Source organism: Taudactylus pleione, unplaced genomic scaffold (genome assembly GCF_031769625.1).
Source record: "Taudactylus pleione unplaced genomic scaffold, aTauple2 ptg000201l, whole genome shotgun sequence".
NCBI lineage: Eukaryota > Metazoa > Chordata > Amphibia > Anura > Myobatrachidae > Taudactylus > Taudactylus pleione.
Window position 1 is genome coordinate 15,431,464 of NW_028284603.1, and position 19,865 is coordinate 15,451,328.

The 19,865-nt window shown below is 41.5% G+C and overlaps 1 protein-coding gene across 1 annotated transcript in view; it reads left to right on the plus strand.

The window, feature by feature from the left end:
• SRBD1 (S1 RNA binding domain 1) overlaps positions 1 to 19,865 on the plus strand; it is a 266,191-nt gene that overhangs the window by 97,104 nt on the left and 149,222 nt on the right. The window contains exon 16 of the mRNA XM_088477514.1: positions 12,028 to 12,119. Coding sequence (XP_088333640.1) covers positions 12,028 to 12,119 — 92 coding nt within the window. The remainder of the gene's footprint in view (positions 1 to 12,027; positions 12,120 to 19,865) is intronic.

Genomic DNA, 19,865 nt, shown 5'->3' on the forward strand with positions numbered 1-19,865 from the left:
GACATGCATGCGGAGGTTGACAGGTGTTAGATATAGCAAGTGCAGTCAGGTCTTCTGAATATCTTTTTGCAGCCTGTTGTTGCTGTATGAAGTAAGCTTTTTTTAGGATAGATTTTATACAACATCTGTGTGGAATTGTTCCATTTCTTGTTTTATTTTACAATACGTTTTACAGTATATAACATACAGTATGTAGGCCCGCAGGTGCCCCTATTGTACCAATCTTGGCCACTACAGTGCATCCGGAAAGTATTCACAACGCTTCACTTTTTCCACATTTTGTTATGTTACAGCCTTATTCCAAAATGAAATAAATTCATTTTAGTCCTCAAAATTCTACACACAATACCCCATAATGACCACGTGTAAAACGTTTTTTTGAGATTTTTGCAAATTTAATAAAAATCGAACAAACAAGTACATAAGTATTCACGGCCTTTGCAATGAAGCTCAAAATTGAGCTCAGGTGCATCCTGTTTCCACTGATCATCCTTGAGATATTCCTACAGCTTAATTGGAGTCCACCTGTGATAAATTCAGTTGATTGGACATGATTTTGAAAGGCATACACCTGTCTATATAAGGTCTCACACTTGACAGTGCATGTCAGAGCACAAACCAAGCATGAAGTCCAAGGAATTGTTTGTAGACCTCCGAGACAGGATTGTCCTGGGGCACAAATCTGGGGAAGGGTACAGAAAAATATCTGCTGCTTTGAAGGTCCCAATGAGGCCTCCAGTTTGGAACCACCAGGACTCTACCTAGAGTTGGCCGGCCGTCTAAACTGAGCGATCGGGGGAGAAGGGCCCAAGTCAGGGAGGTGACCAAGAACCCGATGGTCACTCTGTCCGAGCTACAACATTCCTCTGTGGAGAGAGGAAAACCTTCAGGATAACCATCTCTGCAGCAATCCACCAATCAGGCCTGTATGGTAGAGTGACCAGACGGAAGCCACTTCTTAGTAAAATGCACATGGCAGCCCACCTGGAGTTTGCCAAAATGCACCTTAAGGACTCTCTGGTCTGATGAGACAAAGATTGAACTCTTTGGCGTGAATACCAGTCGTTATGTTTGGAGCAAACCAGGCACCGCTCATCACCAGGCCAATACTATCCTTACAGTGAAGCATGGTGGTGGCAGCATCATGCTGTGGGGATGTTTTTCAGCAGCAGGAACTGGGAGACTAGTCAGGATAGAGGGAAAGATAAATGCAGCAATGTACAGAGACAACCTGGATGAAAACCTGCTCAAGAGCGCTCTTGACCTCAGACTGGGGCGACAGTTCATCTTTCAGCAGGACAACGACCCTAAGCACACAGCCAAGATATCAAAGGAGTGGCTTCAGGACAACTCTGTGAATGTCCTTGAGTGGCCCAGACAGAGCCCAGACTGGAATCCAATTAAACATCTCTGAAGAGATCTGAAAATGGCTGTGCACCGACGCTTCCCATCCAACCTGATGGAGCTTGAGAGGTGCTGCAAAGAGTAATGGGCGAAACTGGCCAAAGATAGGTGTGCCAAGCTTGTGGCATCATATTCAAAAAGCCTTGAGGCTGTAATTGGTGCCAAACGTGCATCAACAAAGTATTGAGCAAAGGTTGTGAATACTTATGTACTTCATTTTTTTTTTTTATTAAATTTGCAAAAATCGCAAAAATTTTTTTACATGTCATGTCACTTGCAATCCTTCCTAAAATAAAAATGAAGCAGCTAACCGCTAAATATACAATATTGTAGTTTCTGTACCTATTCTATAAATCAATGAATGAATCAATCAATCAGTGGTCTTGTTAAAAGACAATTCCGTCTTTCTGTAATATTTTCTATATTAAACTAATTTGCCCAAAATATGTCTGCAGTATGTATGGTCCCTCAGCATGTCTCAACCAGAAGACATATAAAGAACATCCAATGTTTTACACTGATTAAATATAGAACGGAGGTATATTGCTCACCTTAAACTGGTGATGTTATCGGCTTGGAAATTAGAATACATTACCTTATTTATCCAAAAACAGTATTTTGACCATAAGAGCATGTTATATGAACTTAATGCCTAATATAAAGAACATTTGTTTGCACTCACAAAAGTGATACAAAAATCTGAGCTAAAAAAACACCTATAGCATAGGTTTTCAATCCAAAATACAATAAAGATACTGTTCCTCTCCTTCACGTGTAACATCTGATGTCACAGAGCTCCACCTGCTTCTTTAGTCAAGTCCTAAATTGTAAGGACTATCTGAGAAGCAGACTTTGTGAAACGCTTTGAAGGATATGACTAGGACTTGTGTTATGTCTCCGATTGGAAATCTATTTCTGTTGGTTATACAATTTAAAGGAAATATTAGTCCCAGCGCAATCACAATATCAAACCTTATACATGACCATAGAACTCTGATGATTTAGTCCAACAGAAATTCATGTTAAAGTCCTAGTTCAATACAAGGGGTCAGTTCAATTAGCTGCAAGTCTGGCGAAGAGCCAATGCAACGGTGTAGAAACGGACCCTCATCTCACCCGCTTCTCTCCCCTGTCTCATCCTAGACTTGCAGATTTTTATACGGAGCCCTATGGGCTCTAACCAAATATAAGAGAGTCCAGGGCTTCCGTAAGCCAACTCACTGCTACAGTAATTGAATTGACCCCTTGCTGTCTGTTGGGATTAGTTACCACCCTGCTTCCCACCCCTCAGACATTATAGTTACAGAAAATATAGAAAATTTGGGCATATCATAAATTTCTTTCAGTCTTTCAATTCTCATTCTACCATATCAATGGTTGCAGGAATTATACCCAAAGAAATAGAGAATTACTTTGTTGTGTCTCTTGTACAGTAGGATTCTGTTTTCATTTGTGTTCTTTGTGTCTTTTACATGACTTCTTTTGGACTAAATCATCAGATGTGCCCCATTTCTATCATCATGTATGTGGCTTGATGTCATTGGGACCAAGATTTTCTTTATATCATATAAGCTATTGTGTTTAGAAGTGTGCTGGTTTAGGCAGCTATTACTATTCACCACCCCTCACAAACTGTGTCTTCACGTCTCTGTTTTATGAAACGGCCCACCTCCCCGCCCCCAAACTGTGCAGGCTGTCACTAAGCCAATGTCTGCAGCCGCACTTTGTCCACAGACGCAGGACCAGATCTGCACATGTGCAGTGTGGCCCCTGGGCATGGGCTGTTCAAAAAGCATCGTTCACTTGCAGCTCATATCACCCGAACGTCCACCTCTGAATCAGCCCCACTATCACTAGCTTAATATGAGCAATTTACTGTACCTCCGTTCTACATTCCACACTTTGGGCTTGATTCAGAGATGTACATTCATCCGATGATAAACGTACAGTCCTGATGTTGAGTGGTCTGAGCCGGACCCTATACGCATGTTCGGAGCGGGTCCTGCGATCTCGCTCGCAGACCCTCCAGAGTCTGCGTCGGTGAATGCAGATTCCTGCCCTCTTAAGAGTGACAAGCACCCGGCTAGGGTGCGGGAAGCTTCAGCTCCCGCAGCCTGACCAAAGGCGTGGCCGTCAGTCGCGATGGTTGCGATAATGATCGCAAATGCAGCAAGTACAGGTAGGTGTCTGAAAACTCCTTCTGCATTTGCATCTGAGATGGACGGAATTACACAGCCGCTAGTGTGCGGCTGTGTAAATCCGTCCATCTCTGAATCCGTTTTATTCAGTGCACACTATTGAGTGTTTTTCCTGTATTTCTTCTGGCTGAAACATGTTGAAGATGTTCATCAATCACAACTTTCACCTATTATAGGCGAGTATACTGGCACAATCGGTAGAAGAATACAATACATCCTGTTTGTTATGATGGTTCTTTTCCTTAGTATTTCATTTTTTTGTGTCTGCAATAATTGTTGTTTTTGCTGTTATCTATGAAAACATTAAAACAAAATACAAAGTATTGTCAAACTGCATGTCTCTTACTAACACAGATTATTGAATTCAAAAATATGTGTTTACGCACCATATATACAATGCAATTTTTGCTGATTGTCTCCATTTACAGGTGAGTGTATTTTGAAAAGTGGATTTGAGTGACAAATCATGCTTCTTTTATATGTTCACTGTCAACTCGGTGACTTTTACAAGGGATGGCTGAGTTACCTGGTATTACTATTATTTTTTCTGACCAGTAGATGGCGCTAGTGTCATATTTTTTTTCTACTGTGTAGATTTAAATTTTTATATTTTGTTTTTTACCTTGTTTTAGCTGTGTGAACTTTTTCCAAAAATACAACTGCATTCCCTTGATTGTTTAGAAGAGATGGGATAAATTATACAGAAAGTAGTCTGTAGAGTGCATTTAGGATGGAATTCACTGTGATTGTTAAAACAAAAGTACCTCTGCTTGTTCCTTTGCTTTTATCTTGTCTGATTGGCGCTCGCTGCATTAGGTATAGGGGTGTATATTCCTGCACACTATTTTATTCAACATAACGTGTAAAATGTGCATATATAAAAAAAAAACACAGATTCCTAACATTGTTACCAACAGATATTTTAATCGTTACATAACTCATTTCCCACAAAACAAAACTAACTAAACTAAACTGAAGTCACTGTTGGGTTAAAGTTGTTTCACTATCCAATTTTAATATTGAGGTGAAAACTTTGCCTGTAAACTACAGCCTTATCCCGCTGCCAGTCGCTGGGTCGCTCAGCTCTCGCAGCTATTCAATACACCGCGCAGTTTGGGCGCGCTAAGGAATTCTTCTCGCACCCCCCCTGGGGATGCAAGGAGAAATCCGACCAAAGTGCTGGGTGCACGGCTGTTTTTCTACATAGCGCGGCGCTAACAGCCACGTGCCCGGCACTTTGGTCAGAGAATGCCGGTTACTGCGCTTTCACACCCTTGCAAAGGCGCGATGACTGCAATAACCGCCATTTTCTGACCACACAGCGCACTGAATTGAATAGCTCCAGGAGCTCGCTCCCGGCGCTATTCAATTCGCCTTGAATTGAATCGCCCCCATTGTTACCAACAGATATTTTAATTGTTACATAACTCAGTTCAGATTTTTATTTATTTATTTTTAATATCTGTGTTACATAGCGTTTATAGTGGATAGCTGATTTTACCAATAACAATTTGGCACAATTTATTATTATTATCATCTCTGTTTTGTTACTGTTATTGATTTGTCACTTTTAATTGTTGCACACAATAGGCCTTAGTATTATAACTCTATTGGGCCAGGTAGCCACCATTGTTGCGTTACTGCTTGTTATTTGTGTTATTACTAGTCTTTGGAACGCAAACGAAACACTACCACAATGCTAGTAACTAGTTCGCCTGTATTATAGAAAACACTAATAAATTGCTTTTAATTAGGAGCGTTTGAAACCTTGCTCATAGCATTGCCTGTATAGCCTGAGCCCAGATATATGATTGAATGCTACAGGAGATGTATAAAGTGACTATCTGATGATTTAATGAATGGTTCTGTCTCCAAATTCACTTTATACTGAAATACAGAAACAAAGCAGCTTGTACATCTAACACAAGCTAGCATGCTCAGACACTTATTGATTCAGCTTAACCTGTCTGAAATGCTCTTATTGAATTGATCAATTAGCACATACAGTACATGCCCAGATTATTACAGTGTTGTAGTGTCCTGAATTGATTTTTAAAAATTGTTTTACATGTCAAATCTGCCCAAGTACGGTCACTCCAAAACCTGTCCGTTCTTCTAGAAGCATTGTGAATAAAGCAGTTGAGAAAAACATCTTGAATTATTTTTTTCTTGTATTGAATATATATATAATTTTTATTTATTTATTTATTTTTTCATTAAGAAGACTGACATAGCAAGAAAATATTGTAAAATATAATCCCAAATCTGACAGTATAGCAACATAATACTATCTATAATAATGCAGGGATATTCAATTATTTGCAGCCTTTCTGAACCATTTGGTTTCATCGTCCTGTACTAGAGATGGTTCAGGAGATGTCATGGGTTAAATAAATGCAAACGCCTAATTCCAGTGAAAATCTGTTAGTCGTGTTTAGGATTCAGTCTCCTTCTACAGTGGGTGTAAGAATTAAATATAGTACAGTGATATATTTACAACAGTGTTAGAACCTTTTTAGGTTATTTTTAACAACAATAAATCATTTTGAAATTAGGGGCATAAAGTAGCCCCTTCAACTATGGACAATGAAGAGTGATCCATTATTCATTAGCATGTAGCCTTCGTTTAGGAGGGACTAGTTACATCAGTGAGGCACTTTGGATATCTTTAATAAACAAGAATATTACAATTTGTTCAAAATAGTATGGTTGAAGTTTATGGAATGTTAGAAAAATAACTAAAGCATTTTTGGTAGTCCAAGTTCAATTTTACTGAATTTTCTTATGTATTATATTTAATTCGTAATATCACTATTTTATAATTGTATTAATGAAGCACCTAATTCTAATCCTGTCAGTATTGTTTATTGTACATGAGTCAGATTAGCCAATTAAAACAAAACAGACCTTGCAGAATGGAATTGCAGCATCTGCATATTACATCTATTCATTGCTGTGACTCACATCTACTGTATGCTTCTGGTTCTTATAGTAGCCATCTCTCCCTCTGGACACGTCTGGGTCGAATCTGTAAACTAGTATAGCTGTAGGATAGCTGTTTTCTGGCTGGAATCTCAATTGATCCTAATGGGAAGTTTTTGCTGATAGATGTCCTCTATACAATATATGGTATGCAGTCAGAAAGTAGACATTCACAATATCGACAGTTAGATTGTCAGATTTAGGGTTAGACTGCAATTAGGGTTAGATTAGGTTACGTTTACAAGTAAAATCCCATTGCCGACACATTCACAATGTCAACATTATGTCTGTGTCGACATGAATGTTAATATGGTAAATGTTGATATTCAAACCATATCGACATTATGCTGTCGACATTCTGAAAGTGAACATAATATACCACACTAGAGTTTGAGTTCGGCTGTTTCATAAATTCCATAAACATAGAAATGTCATAGAAATGTAAAATCCCCCAACAGAAAAAAACTTTATTTTTTGTGGATGGGGTTAGTTATTTTGTTATTTTTTAAGATTTCACTATAACTCAGTTAATACTTTTGAAACATCTGTCATATCACTTCTGTCCCGTCTCTACTCTAAGTTGTACAAGTTCAACTTGTGAAGTCTTTTTTGATCAGTTTTGTTATGTAGCCTGGGCTCCATCATCAGGGCTGTAGAGAGCAGGGCCGGGTACTGTAGAGGGCATGACCTAAATGTGGAGGCGTGGTTATGCCCTCTACAGCAGGCAGAGGAGACTGCTGCTGCTTAACGGCTACAGCCTACCTGGACCCAGCACAGCAGATGGGGTAGTGGCGACGGACTCGTTCCCCACAAGGCCCCTCCAACAAGCCTGGGCACGGGTAATTAGTACACAATCCCACCCCTTCCCTTCCTCGGCGCCCCTGACCACCATAGTAGACCTTTTCTGAAAGTTTTTTTTTATTTTATTAATAGACTTTCAAGTTAATGTCTCTAGAACTGTACACAGGTCTCCAGGTGAGAGTTTGCTATGGGAATTATACATGCAACACAGTGACATAGTGGTTATCATTGTTGTCTCACAGCACATGGGGCTTGGGTTCGATTTGTGTGTGTGTTTAGACTGTAATCTCCAATGGTGCAGGAAAACTGAGCGTACCCAATGTGGCTGCCTCGCCCTCTGCAATAATGTAAAGTGCTTTGAGGCCTGTTGGAAGATAGGTGCTATATAAATAAGGAATTATTATTGTTTATATATTTATCCTCTTCCTGCTACTAATATCTCTTCCTATTTTACTCGCTATTCCCACTGCTTAGTGACCTCATTTACATTACATAGCAGTAATAATGTTCTACGTCTGGATTTTGTGTCACTTATAACTTATTTTACATTTTGATGTATTCAATTACAAATGCAGTAAGACATCCCTTTCCTTGTAGACCACAAGTAATATCACTAGTGATACATTACACAGAAGATGACCTAGGACTGATCGTTTCAGTTATCCGCCTGTTACCAGTCCTTTCTATGAGCTTACACAATTATCTGCAACTATGTATCCTCAGCCCATTTTTCATTTAGCTATCCTTTAGTGATTTACAAGTATTTTTACTTTCGATATAGTTATTATGGTATTACCCTATTACAGATGTGTCCTTGTGTACCTTTGCTCTAATCATGGCAAATAGCCCCGTTTGATCCGCCACAGACTTGGCAATTTTTTTTGTTAAAATTTGCATCAAAAATACATTGTAGGCATGCACTGACCACTGGGATGGCTGTAGTTGTACTTATGTGTGCCACTAAGTAAAAAATCTGTGTAAAAAAAGACTTTGATACGAGTGGCCACAGCCGTTGCTCCCGCCACGTTTATTATGCATAATCTGCGACTTTATACACATTTTGTACCAATTCCTTTGCAACAAAAGTAGTAACCTAGCGTTGCTGGTACACTGTGAGCGGCTTTGTATGTGGCAACCATGCAACTAAGATGTAATATTTAAGAAAAAATATACTGAGCTAACTGTGGTCAAGCATGTAAGTCGCACCAAGCATCTTGCGCCAAATGACAAAAAGACGCTATGTGTATGAGGACACATCTGTAAATATCTTGACAGAAATCAAAATAAGGTATATCCAGTAATTTATCACTTAAGTTACGACTAGGGAGTTCTATTTACTAAGCAGCGACTTTTGTAATGCTCTTTGTTTGGCTTTTAACTGGATTGCCGTTTTAATTTTCAGGGTTAAGCACTCCGATAATCCGCAGCTTGCAAAGCAGCTGCTTAGTAAATTTTTGCTTAGTTTTGACTGACATGATCCCATAGCAGCAATCCCACACTGCCTTGGACATTGCAAATTGTTTGACTCTACATAGTAAATAGTAATAATTTATTTTTTATTTTTATGATTCCATTCATTTCCATGCTATTGATGCGAGATTCACAGATCTATATTCATAACAGACTGCCTTATTTGTTTGGTGGTATTACATTTGTCAGCCTCAGCACACCACTGTCCTGCAGAGATTGGTTTAAAAGTGTGTTTAATGGTGCTTCAAGTACATTTCTTTGTTTTTTTATTAGTTAATTGTGATATGTATGTTACTTATTGTTGCCTTTTGCTGTAAAATACATGCAGCAGAGATAGGCAACTTGTGTCTGTTCAACTGTTGCTAAACTACAGGCACTGATTGAGCCAATTACATAAAGCCTGCAGTTTTTTCACATGTATTTTGGGATTATTCCAGATTAGTCTTGAAAAACAAATGTTATTTTTGGATGAAAGGTGACCTATGTAACAGGATGGTTAATTCCACCAAGATGTTTCTTCTAATTAGACATTTTCAGTATACTGGCCACCAGAAAGTGGCATATAAAGTACTGTAGCTGTGCAAGTGGTAATAAAGTGAGTGCGGCTCCCTCTACTGGTCTATAACTATTTGTTTTTTTCTGATCACATAATTTTTATTAAAGAATGAAAGAACATCCAAAAATATCGAATAAATCACAGTAAAATAATAGATGTCAGAACCAATATTAAACATTCTACTGGTATACAAAAAATAACACGCTGAATAATAAAACATAACTTGGGAAAAGTTTTAACAATAAATTTTTTTCTAAAATAAACAAAAATATAGAAAAAGAGGGGTAGAAATTGTGAAGCATAAAGGAAAGACAAAATAAGAGGATCACAATATGCAATAGCATATAATTTGTTATTAATCCTCAGAAATCCAGAAGGGTGGAAGGGGCAGGGTCGAAAACGGGGTCTTTAACTATTTTATTTTACATGTTAATGGCTGCAAAGTCAGTTTCCTGCAGGTAAGTTTTCCCTCAGGCTCTTTTTTCTGCTTTAGAACACCATAGATCTAACGCAAATTAATCATTTATTGGTCATGTGTTATATGCAACATATTTTGAAGATGTAAGGGATGGGAGGTGGTCATAGAAGCTGAAGCCGAGGACCCTGTCAGACCGAATCTAATTCTTATCTTGCTGAGCACCAAGTTGCGGGTGGTTTGTACTTATATTTTTTAAACAAATTGGAAGTGAGAAATGGTTTTAAGATACCATAAAAGTCTGAGAAACCCTTTGAAAGATTGCCTTAATCGATTGGCTTGTTGTAGCAGAACCATAGGCTCCATATTTGTGAGACATTGTGGAAACTTCTGTTTAGATAAATGGATGCGTTCTCCATTAATACCTTTTCTCTCATTGTGGACTATGAGTGGCGTCCCAGCTCATATCTTGGTGTAGCAGGTTGCTTTGTGGTCACCAATAGAGCGAAAAATAATTTTTTTGTTGAAGGACCCCTGATGGTTCACATTGACCATAAATAAGGTTGTGATGCCCTCTTGAAACTAGAATAAAAATGAGACTAGGACATTTAAAGTTGTCCCTTAGGAAGGTATGAAGGGAGGGGAGAGAGATCGTTTTAAAGGGATGCCTACAGTGATTCTAAATGCGGCAGGAAAAGGTTAGGACAGAGTTGAAACCATCAGGGCAGTTGTCAACTTAGCCGGGACACCAACAATCAAGAACAGGGAAAGTTTATCCAACATGATTTGATGTAAAGCAGTCTTTTGCCTGACTTTGGTCAGATGCTAAAGAATGATGTTTAATATCCAGAAAACCCCTTTCTCCATTGTAAGTAGCAAGTCTTAAGTTTGTAAAGTTTGTTTTCCAGACAAACTGGACAAAACATCTTTGCAACTGAGGTAAGGTGGATACAGGTACCTGGATCGGTATCGTCTGGAACAATAGCAATACAGAGATCTCTGTTCGTTGGCTTATCTAAAATGGGTGCAGGGTGAGTGGTGCACACAGGCCTCTGGGTCCAGGGGGCCCCACACTGCACACCCTGCACCATATAATTATAATTACTCCCTGCCTCGGCCAGTGCTACAAACAGAAATCATAGGAAAATATTGCGGCGCCCATTTTTCCGGAGATTTGCACAGTAGAGAAATCTCCAGAAACACAGATAGGCCTGAGCATGCACAAAGGCAGTGTCTACTGCGCTACTAGAGACTAGCCCACACGAAGGCTGCACACGGGCCCTCCCCTCTCTTAAACCAATTATCTCAGTTACATATATTTGCAGGCATATGGAAAGCCAACAGCAATTGCAAGGTGTCTCTGCTGTTGTGTTGCTACGCTACCAGATAATAGCACCAATTTGGGTGCCATATGGTTACAAATGTATAACTGAAATCTTTGCATTGCTATTATCAAGTAGGATGTAAGGGGTATATTTACTAAAGTGCAGGTATTTTGAAGTGGAGATGTCGTCCATAGCAACCAATCAGATTCTAGCTATTTATCTTCTAGTAGGTGCTATATAAATGTTAAGTAGAATCTGATTGGTTGCTATGGGCAACATCTCCATTCTAAAAACCTGCACTTTAGTAAATATACTAAAGTCTTAAGTCTCTTTAGCTGGGCTGTTGCAGTGTGCTGAGCGAACTTTCCTGTGTAGATTAGCCCCTCCCTTACATGCACCTGTGATGGACCAATAAATTGATTGAGCAACTTCCATTCTGAATTAAAAAACTGGAAATGTATATGAGGGGCAAGAAAATGTAATTCATGATTTAATGTTGGTCTGAAAATTACAGTAACACACAAATGATTTGATAAATTCCTTAAGTACTTATTCTTCGGTGTTAGAGATATGTGTCTCTAAGCGCGTCATCACATTTGTGCTTTTCTTCGCTGTGTTGCTGTCGCACTTTTTTTCAAACAATTCTTGTTTCATTTTCTATATTGGATCTAGACAGTAATAGCTAAATTGCAGATAAGAATACACATCAAGCATACATCACATGCATTTTACTTTCATCTTTAATAGCATTTTTTTCTTGAGCTGAAGACAAACTCTGAAATGCCAGTGGATATTTACCCTTAAAGAGCAAGAAAGTAATCAGTGCCCAGAATATGGGGCTGTATTAACTAATATACCTATTATTTTATTTTGCAGCATTACTAATGAAGCCGGTGCATCTATCTATAGTGTAAGCCCAGAAGCTGCCAAGGAGATGCCAGATCTAGACCCTAATCTACGAAGTGCAGGTACGATTCCTTGTACGATTCCTTACAGCTCAATAATTTGGTTGCTTCCTCCAATGTTCTCAACTGCCTGCTTATATTGCACACCGTAGACATAATGGGATATAGGGCCTGATTCAGAGCTGGACGCTATTTGCGCTCGCTCGTTCAGAAAAAGGGGCTGGCTATTTAAATGAACCGTTCGCTCTTTGCTGTCTGTTCACGCCTCTATGTCTGAACGAGCGAACAAAACATGCAAACGTAATTTTGAAAAAAAACGCCCCCTGACCGCTCGCATCATACGTCATGTCCGCTATTTATTAGATTAATCGAAAGGCGTCTGAACTGCTCGCTATTCTTGTGGTTGTTTTTTCCTACCACAATCATGCGAGCAGTTCTGACTATAAAACAACCAAGTGACGTGGTCAATGACGCTGCTTTGTTAATTATGCACACCCTTAAAACGCCCGTTTTGACCTTTAAGCACGCCTGCATTCGGATTTTCAAGCACCTTCCCCTGTTACCACCCACAAACGCCTCATTCTGTCACTCAAAATAGCAGGCATTCGCTATTTAGCGCGCACACGATTTTCGGCCGCACTGACTGGTTCGCGCATGCGTATTAAAATCCGTACGCATGCGCAGTTGTGCGAACATCGGTAGGAACAAACGAGCGCCCGCTTACGAGCGGCTCTGAATCAGGCCCATAGTCAGGATCCTGGCAGTCAGAATCCCGACGGTCATAACACTGCCTCCGGAATCCCAATGGTCATCACAACACTGGCTCCGGAATCCCAATGGTGAGGTATAGGGTTATGCTGCGGGAGGGGGCAGTTAGGGTTAGGCTGCGGGATGGGTTGGTTAGGGGTAGGGTTAGGGTTAGAATAGTCAACAACGTATGTCAGGATTTTGACTACTGGTATATCGTACCCAACCTGCAAAAATATACCAATAGTTTACTGTATAGAATGCAAGTATGTCTGTTATAAGAGATTCGCCTCTGAGGCATCACAAGTGGGCACAAAAAATTTAGCTTTTAAATACTATTGATGGCTACTGAGTCTAAACACCAATGCCCAGTCATTTCGTGTTAGAACAGGCCGTGGATGATTTGACATCATAGCTACCATTATCCAACATTCAAATATTTGGTTCAAGTGCCTTATTTCATGAGCCCAGTACTGCTAAAGTAATTGTTCTTTGCAAGTAAGCAGGCTGAATAAACAATAGGAAGATTTTTTACATTTGTACTTGCAGATCTGTAACTATTGGTGAACACATATGCAACCACCCTATACAAACATAATACATGTTACTGTAAAATAGCATCACAATTACTTACTACTTGAGCCCATCCTAGGTGTTATTCTTTATGGACACACTCTAGTAGATAATATGTTTCTTCTTATCTTATTGACAACTAGGCAGTTATCCAGCCCTGGCATCACCCCGATTTTGGCGGGCACACACTGATGCAATGGCAACATAGTTTGGGAATGGTAGAATAACACATGGTCTTTCCTTTAATCATCGAGAGTTCAGCGGGAACCACAATCCTTGGATGAGATCTGTGTATTCTCTTCTGGATCCTCTGCTGATTGTGGCTAGGCAGTGAAGACCTGAATTGCCTGACCTGCCAAATACTATTATGTCCAGTTTACATATCATCTATAAGTGCTAGCAATGCGGGTAACATACTGGAGGCTGTTATAAGAGAAAAATTATTGCTTTTCTCCCCTATGCAAATATATCAAATGTTTGATGCGCTCTACCATGGAAAATGATTGAAATCCTATTACTATACTCTTTATTTTGATATTATCGTTAAAGTAACGTTTCTCATAATTAAAAAAATAGCTTTTTTAAAAAACATTTTTTTTATTGATTTTCAAAAGTGTATGTGAAAGGGTTACAGAAAGAGAAAAACAAAGAGGGTGCGGGTAGGTAGGGGATTCAGTATATACTCGTAGTTCACTCATGACTTTATAAAGTACAGCAATAATAGAATGTCCAGTTTGTCAGGCTGCGAAGTGGAGGGAGGAAAGGGATTGGGTCCAGGAAGGCATTTTTAGAGAAGGCCAATGCAGGAGAGGAGGCCAGCAGAAGTATTAAAGTAAGAGTGAGTATTTATGTGCTGGGAAGACTGAAGGATCATAGGGGCTTAAAAAGTAACACCTACAAGAACCAAATTGCTCTCTGTACACCATTATTACTATAAGGCATAGATTTCTATAATTGATATATGAAGAAATACAGTATGCAAGTTAAAGGATAATGTGCCTCCTACTGGGAAATATAGGAATATACAGTGCATCTGGAAAGTATTCACAGCGCTATTCACTTTTTCCACACTTTGTTATGTTACAGCCTTATTCCAAAATGGAATAAATTAATTTTTGTCCTCAAAATTCTACACACAATACCCCATAATGACAACGTGTAAAAAGTTTTTTGGCGATTTTTACAAATTTAATTAAAAAACAACAACTAAGAAATCACATGTACATAAGAATTCACAGCCTGTGCTTTATACTTTGTTGATGCACCGTTGGTAGCAATTACAGCCTCAAGTCTTTTTGAAAATGATGCCACAAGCTTGGCACACCTATTTTTGGGCAGTTTTGCCCATTCCTCTTTGCAGCACCTCTCAAGCTCCATCAGGTTGGATGGGAAGCATCGGTGCACAGCCATTTTCAGATCTCTCCAGAGATGTTCAATTGGATTCAAGTCTGTGCTCTGGCTGGACCACTCAAGGACATTCACAGAGTTGTCCTGAAGCCACTCCTTTGATATCTTGGCTGTGTGCTTAGGGCCGTTGTCCTGCTGAAAGATGAACCGTTGCTCCAGTCTGAGGTCAAGAGCATTCTGGAGCAGGTTTTCATCCAGGATGTCTCTGTACATTGCTGCATTCATCTTTCTCTCTATCCAGACTAGTCTCCTAGTTCCTGCCGCTGAAAAACATCCCCACAGCATGATGCTGCCACCACCATGCTTCACTGTAGGGATGATATTGGCCTGGTGATGAGCGGTGCCTGGTTTCTTCCAAACATAACGCGTGGCAATCACTGAAGAGTGTTCAATCTTTGTCTCATCATGGTCTGAGAGTCCTTCAGGTGCATTTTGGCAAACTCCAGGCAGGCTGCCATGTGCTTTTGTGGCTTCTGTCTGGCCACTCTACCATACAGGCCTGATTGGTGGATTGCTGCAGAGATGGTTTTCCTCTCTCCACAGAGGAATGCTGTATCTCTGACAGAGTGACCATCGGGTTCTTGGTCACCTCCCTGATTAGGGCCCTTCTCCCCCGATCCCTCAGTTTAGACGGCCGGCCGACTCTAGGAAGAGTTTTGGTGGTTCCAAACTTCTTCCATTTATGGATGATGGAGGCCACTGTGCTCATTGGGACCATCAAAGCAGCAGATATTCTTCTGTACCCTTCCCCAAATTTGTGCCTTGAGATAATCCTGTCTCGGAGGTCTACAGACAATTCCTTGGACTTCATGCTTGGTTTGTGCTCTGACATGTACTGTCAAGTGTGGGACCTTATATAGACAGGTGTATGCCTTTCAAAATCATGTCCAATCAACTGAATTTACCACAGGTGGACTCCATTTAAGCTGTAGGAACATCTCAAAGATGATCAGTGGAAGCAGGATGCACCTGAGCTCGATTTTGAGCTTCATGGCAAAGGCCGTGAATACTTATGTACATGTGATTTCTTAGGGCCAAATGTAATAGGGTGTCAGTTTTGGTAAATTGCGAGTTTGGTGCTAAACTCGCAATTTTACACAACTCTCCAATGTAATAGGGTGTCTGTTCACTAAAACCCACATTTTTCAGAGTTACTAAAACTCCCCATTCTCAAACTCACATCCAGATGTTTTCATATTGAAAACAATCAACTCGCCCAATGTAATAGAGTGTCTGTTTTAGACTCGCAAATAAAAGATTACCAAAACTCCCCAAATATTAGACCTGCTTCAGGATAGCGAGTACATCCTGAGCAGGTCAGATTAACACAGAAACATGCACATATCCATGAGATACGTGAAAGTTTTTGTGTGCACTATGTTAAAGGTTGTAAATGTAAAAAAAAAATTACGCGCACCACCCTCCCCAAAAGCATAACCAGCCCCTGGCTTTATAAAGCATGTTCTGGTTCTGAAAATACAGGGGCCAAATTGCGTAGGGGGCCCCTGTATATTAAGAACCAGCACAGGGCTTTGTAGAGCTGGTTCTGGAAAATCAGGGGACAAAACGAGTAGGGGTCCCCTGAAAATTCCAAAACCAGCACCGAACTCTTTCTAGCGGGGGGATAATGCCACAGCCAGGGAAAAGCTTTCACCAGTTTCCCCGGCCAAAGCATAATCCCTGACCGCTAATCAGTCCAGGCCGGGGATCCCTGGGGAGTTGGGTACCCCCCCAATAAAGGGGTACCCCTCTCCTGGGAACCCCAGGCCTAGACTGATAGCCCGGGACTATCCCCGGCACCCTAGGGCGGTGGGTGCCGGGTTGATAGTGTAAAGTGTAAAATAAAGGTTTCCATATTGTCTTTAGTTGTAGAACCACAAGTACCAGCAAGCCTCCCCCGCATGCTGGTGTTTGGAGAACCACAAATACCAGCATGCGGGGCATTACGGGCCCGCTGGCACTTGTAGTTCCACAACTAAAGGAATACGTAAATAAACAAACATACACCGTGAAAGTAAAATTTTAATAAAACATACATGCACACTCACACATACTCACCTAGTATCCGAAGTAATCTATAGGGGCACCTGAAAAAAAATCCATACTCACCTTTCCTATGCGTAGATCGCATCCAGTTGTCCAAGTAGGCATTCCAGGGGTTAAAAAAAAAACATCGCAAAAATATCTGATCCATGCCGGACACAGCAAAGGTATGTGTGTACACATACCTTTGCTCCGCGTAAATGACCAGGGCACACGTGTTCCCCGTCATTGAAGAGGCCGCCAGCCAATCAGGGAGCATCTCCGTCGGAGCAGCTCCCTGATTAGCTGAATGCGGCCAGGCTGTGTGTCCCATAGACTTCAGTGGTGAGAAATCCCCTTTGAAGTCTATGGTGGGAACCGCTACATCGTAGCCGCAAGGTTAACTCAGGTTAATCTTGTGGTTACATCACTGATACAATGTACCCAACTCCCTAGGGATCCCCGGCCTGGACTGACTAGCGGTCAGGGATAATGCTTTGGCCGGGGAAACTGGTGAAAGGTTTTCCCTGGCTGTGGCATTATCCCCCCGCTAGAAAGAGTTCGGTGCTGGATTTGGAATTTTCAGGGGACCCCTACTTGTTTTGTCCCCTGATTTTCCAGAACCAGCACCAGCTCTACAAAGCCCTGTGCTGGTTCTTAATAGGGGTGAGCGGGTTCGGATTTCTGAAATCTGAACCCCCCCCGACCCCCCCCGATCCAAGTCATGCTCGACTTTTTCCGCCTGACTCGGATCTGAAATCGAGGCAAAACGTCATCATCCCGCCTTCCGGGTCTCACGGGTTTTGGATTCTATATAAGGTACCTGCGTCGGCGCCATTTTCTCACTCGGCTGTGGACAGTGAAGAGGGAGGGTGGGAGTTAGGGCTGGCTGGGCTGTGTAGTGTAGTGTAGTGCAGAGTAGTGTTGTGCTGCGCTGCGCTGTGCTGCTGTTGTCCATAGGCGCTGTGTCCACTACTTCAAAGTCCATAGGGGCTGGCTGGACTGTGTTGTGCAGTCAGTTGTCCATAGGGGCTGTGTCCACTCCAAAGTCCTGTGCAGTGTCCCAGTCCTAAAGGGGTGCTGTAGTGTTGTCCAGGGGGTGCTCAGTCCGTCAGGGGTGCTCCCCCCGAGTGCAAAAATAAATATTTTTTCTGTGTTTGTGAATTGTGTGCACTGTGGCTGCACGTGCATCAACAAAGGAGCAGCGCCAAGTGTGCGCCTGTGTCCCATAAGTAAAAGGCCGGCTGGCTTGTCCGTTAAAGGGTGCTGTAACCCCCAAAGGGCACTCCAAACAAAATAAAAAAAAATATTTTTTTGTGTTTGTGAATTGTGTGCGCAGTAGCCGCACGTGCATCAACAAAGTAGTGCCAAGCGTGCGCCTGTGTCCCATAAATAAAGGGCCGGCTGGATTGACCGCTAAAGGGTGCTGTAACCCCCAAAGGGCACTCCAAACAAAATAAAAAAATATTTTCTGTGTTTGTGAATTGTGTGGGCTGTAGCTGCACGTGCATAAACAAAGGAGCAGCGCCAAGCGTGCGCCTGTGTCCCATAAGTAAAGGGCCGGCAGGCTAATTTCTTAAAGGGTGGTGTAACCCACAAAGTGTACTAGTCTACAACAAAAATAAAAAATTATTTTCTGTGTTTGTGTGCGCCTTAGCCGCACGTATATATCAATATAACATAAATGGAGGACCAAACTTTCTCCGATACAAATAAAATAGGGAAAGATCAAGAACCACTTCCTCCTAGTGCTGAAGCTGCTGCCACTAGTCCATGACATAGACGATAACATGCCATCAACGTCGTCTGCCAAGGCCGATGCCCAATGTCATAGTAGAGGGCACATACAATCCCAAATGACAAAGTTCAGGAAAATGACCTTGAAAAAAACATTTAAATCATCTGAAGAGAAACGTAAACTTGCCAATATGCCATTTACGACACGGAGTGGAAAGGCAAGGAATGGCTAAGGTCTTTCCCTATGTTCATGACTAGTGGTTCAGCTTCACATGACAATGGAAGCCCTCCTCCCACTAAAAAAATCAAACGAGTTAAGCTGGCAAAAGCACAGCGAAGAACTGTGCGTTTTAAGAAGATATCACAAATCCCCAAGGAGAGTCCAAGTGTGGTGGTGGTTGCGATGCCTGACCTTCCCAGCACTGGACGGAAAGAGGTGGCTCTTTCCACCATTTGCACGCCCCCTGCAAGTGCTGAAAGGAGCACCCACAGTCCACTTGCTGATAAGCAAATTGAAGATGTCACTGTTGAAGTACAACAGGATCAGGATACTGGTGTAGCTGGCGCTGAGGAGGAAGTTGGCAAGGAGGATTCTGATGGTGATGTGGTTTGTTTAGATCAGGCTCCGGGGGAGACAGTTGTTGTCCGTGGGATGAAAAAGCCCATCACGTTCATGCCTGGGCAGAAGACCAAACATTCCACCTCTTTGGTCTGGCAATATTTCTATCCAAATCCGGACAACAACTGTCTTGCCATATGTACCATATGTAAAGGTGAAATAAGTAGGGGTAGGGACATTAACCACCTAGGAACATCCTCCCTTATACGGCACCTGCAGCGCGTTCATAAAAAGTTACTGTCAAGTTCAGAAACTTTGGCTGAGACCGTAAGCAGTCCAGGGACATCTAAATCCCGTTGTCCTGTTGTATCCAAGCGCCTGCAAACCACACCGTCAACTCCCTCCTCGTCAATTTCCTCCTTAGGATCGGCAGTAGTCGTGCAGGCCATGTCACTGGCATGACTGACTCTCCTATCCGGGATTCCTCCGGAGGATCCTGCATTGCTACGCCTCCTGCTGCTGCTGTTGCTGCTGCTGGGAGTCGTTCTTCATCCCAGAGAGGAAGTAGGATCACCACTACTTTTACTAAACAATTGACCCTCCAACAGTCCTTAGCGAGGAGTATGAAGTACGACAGCAGTCATCCTGAAGCAAAACGTATAACTGAGGCCTTGACTGCTATGTTGGTGTTAGACGTGCGTCCAGTGTCCGCCATTAGTGCAGTGGGATTTAGACAATTGATGGAGGTAGTGTGTCCCCGGTTC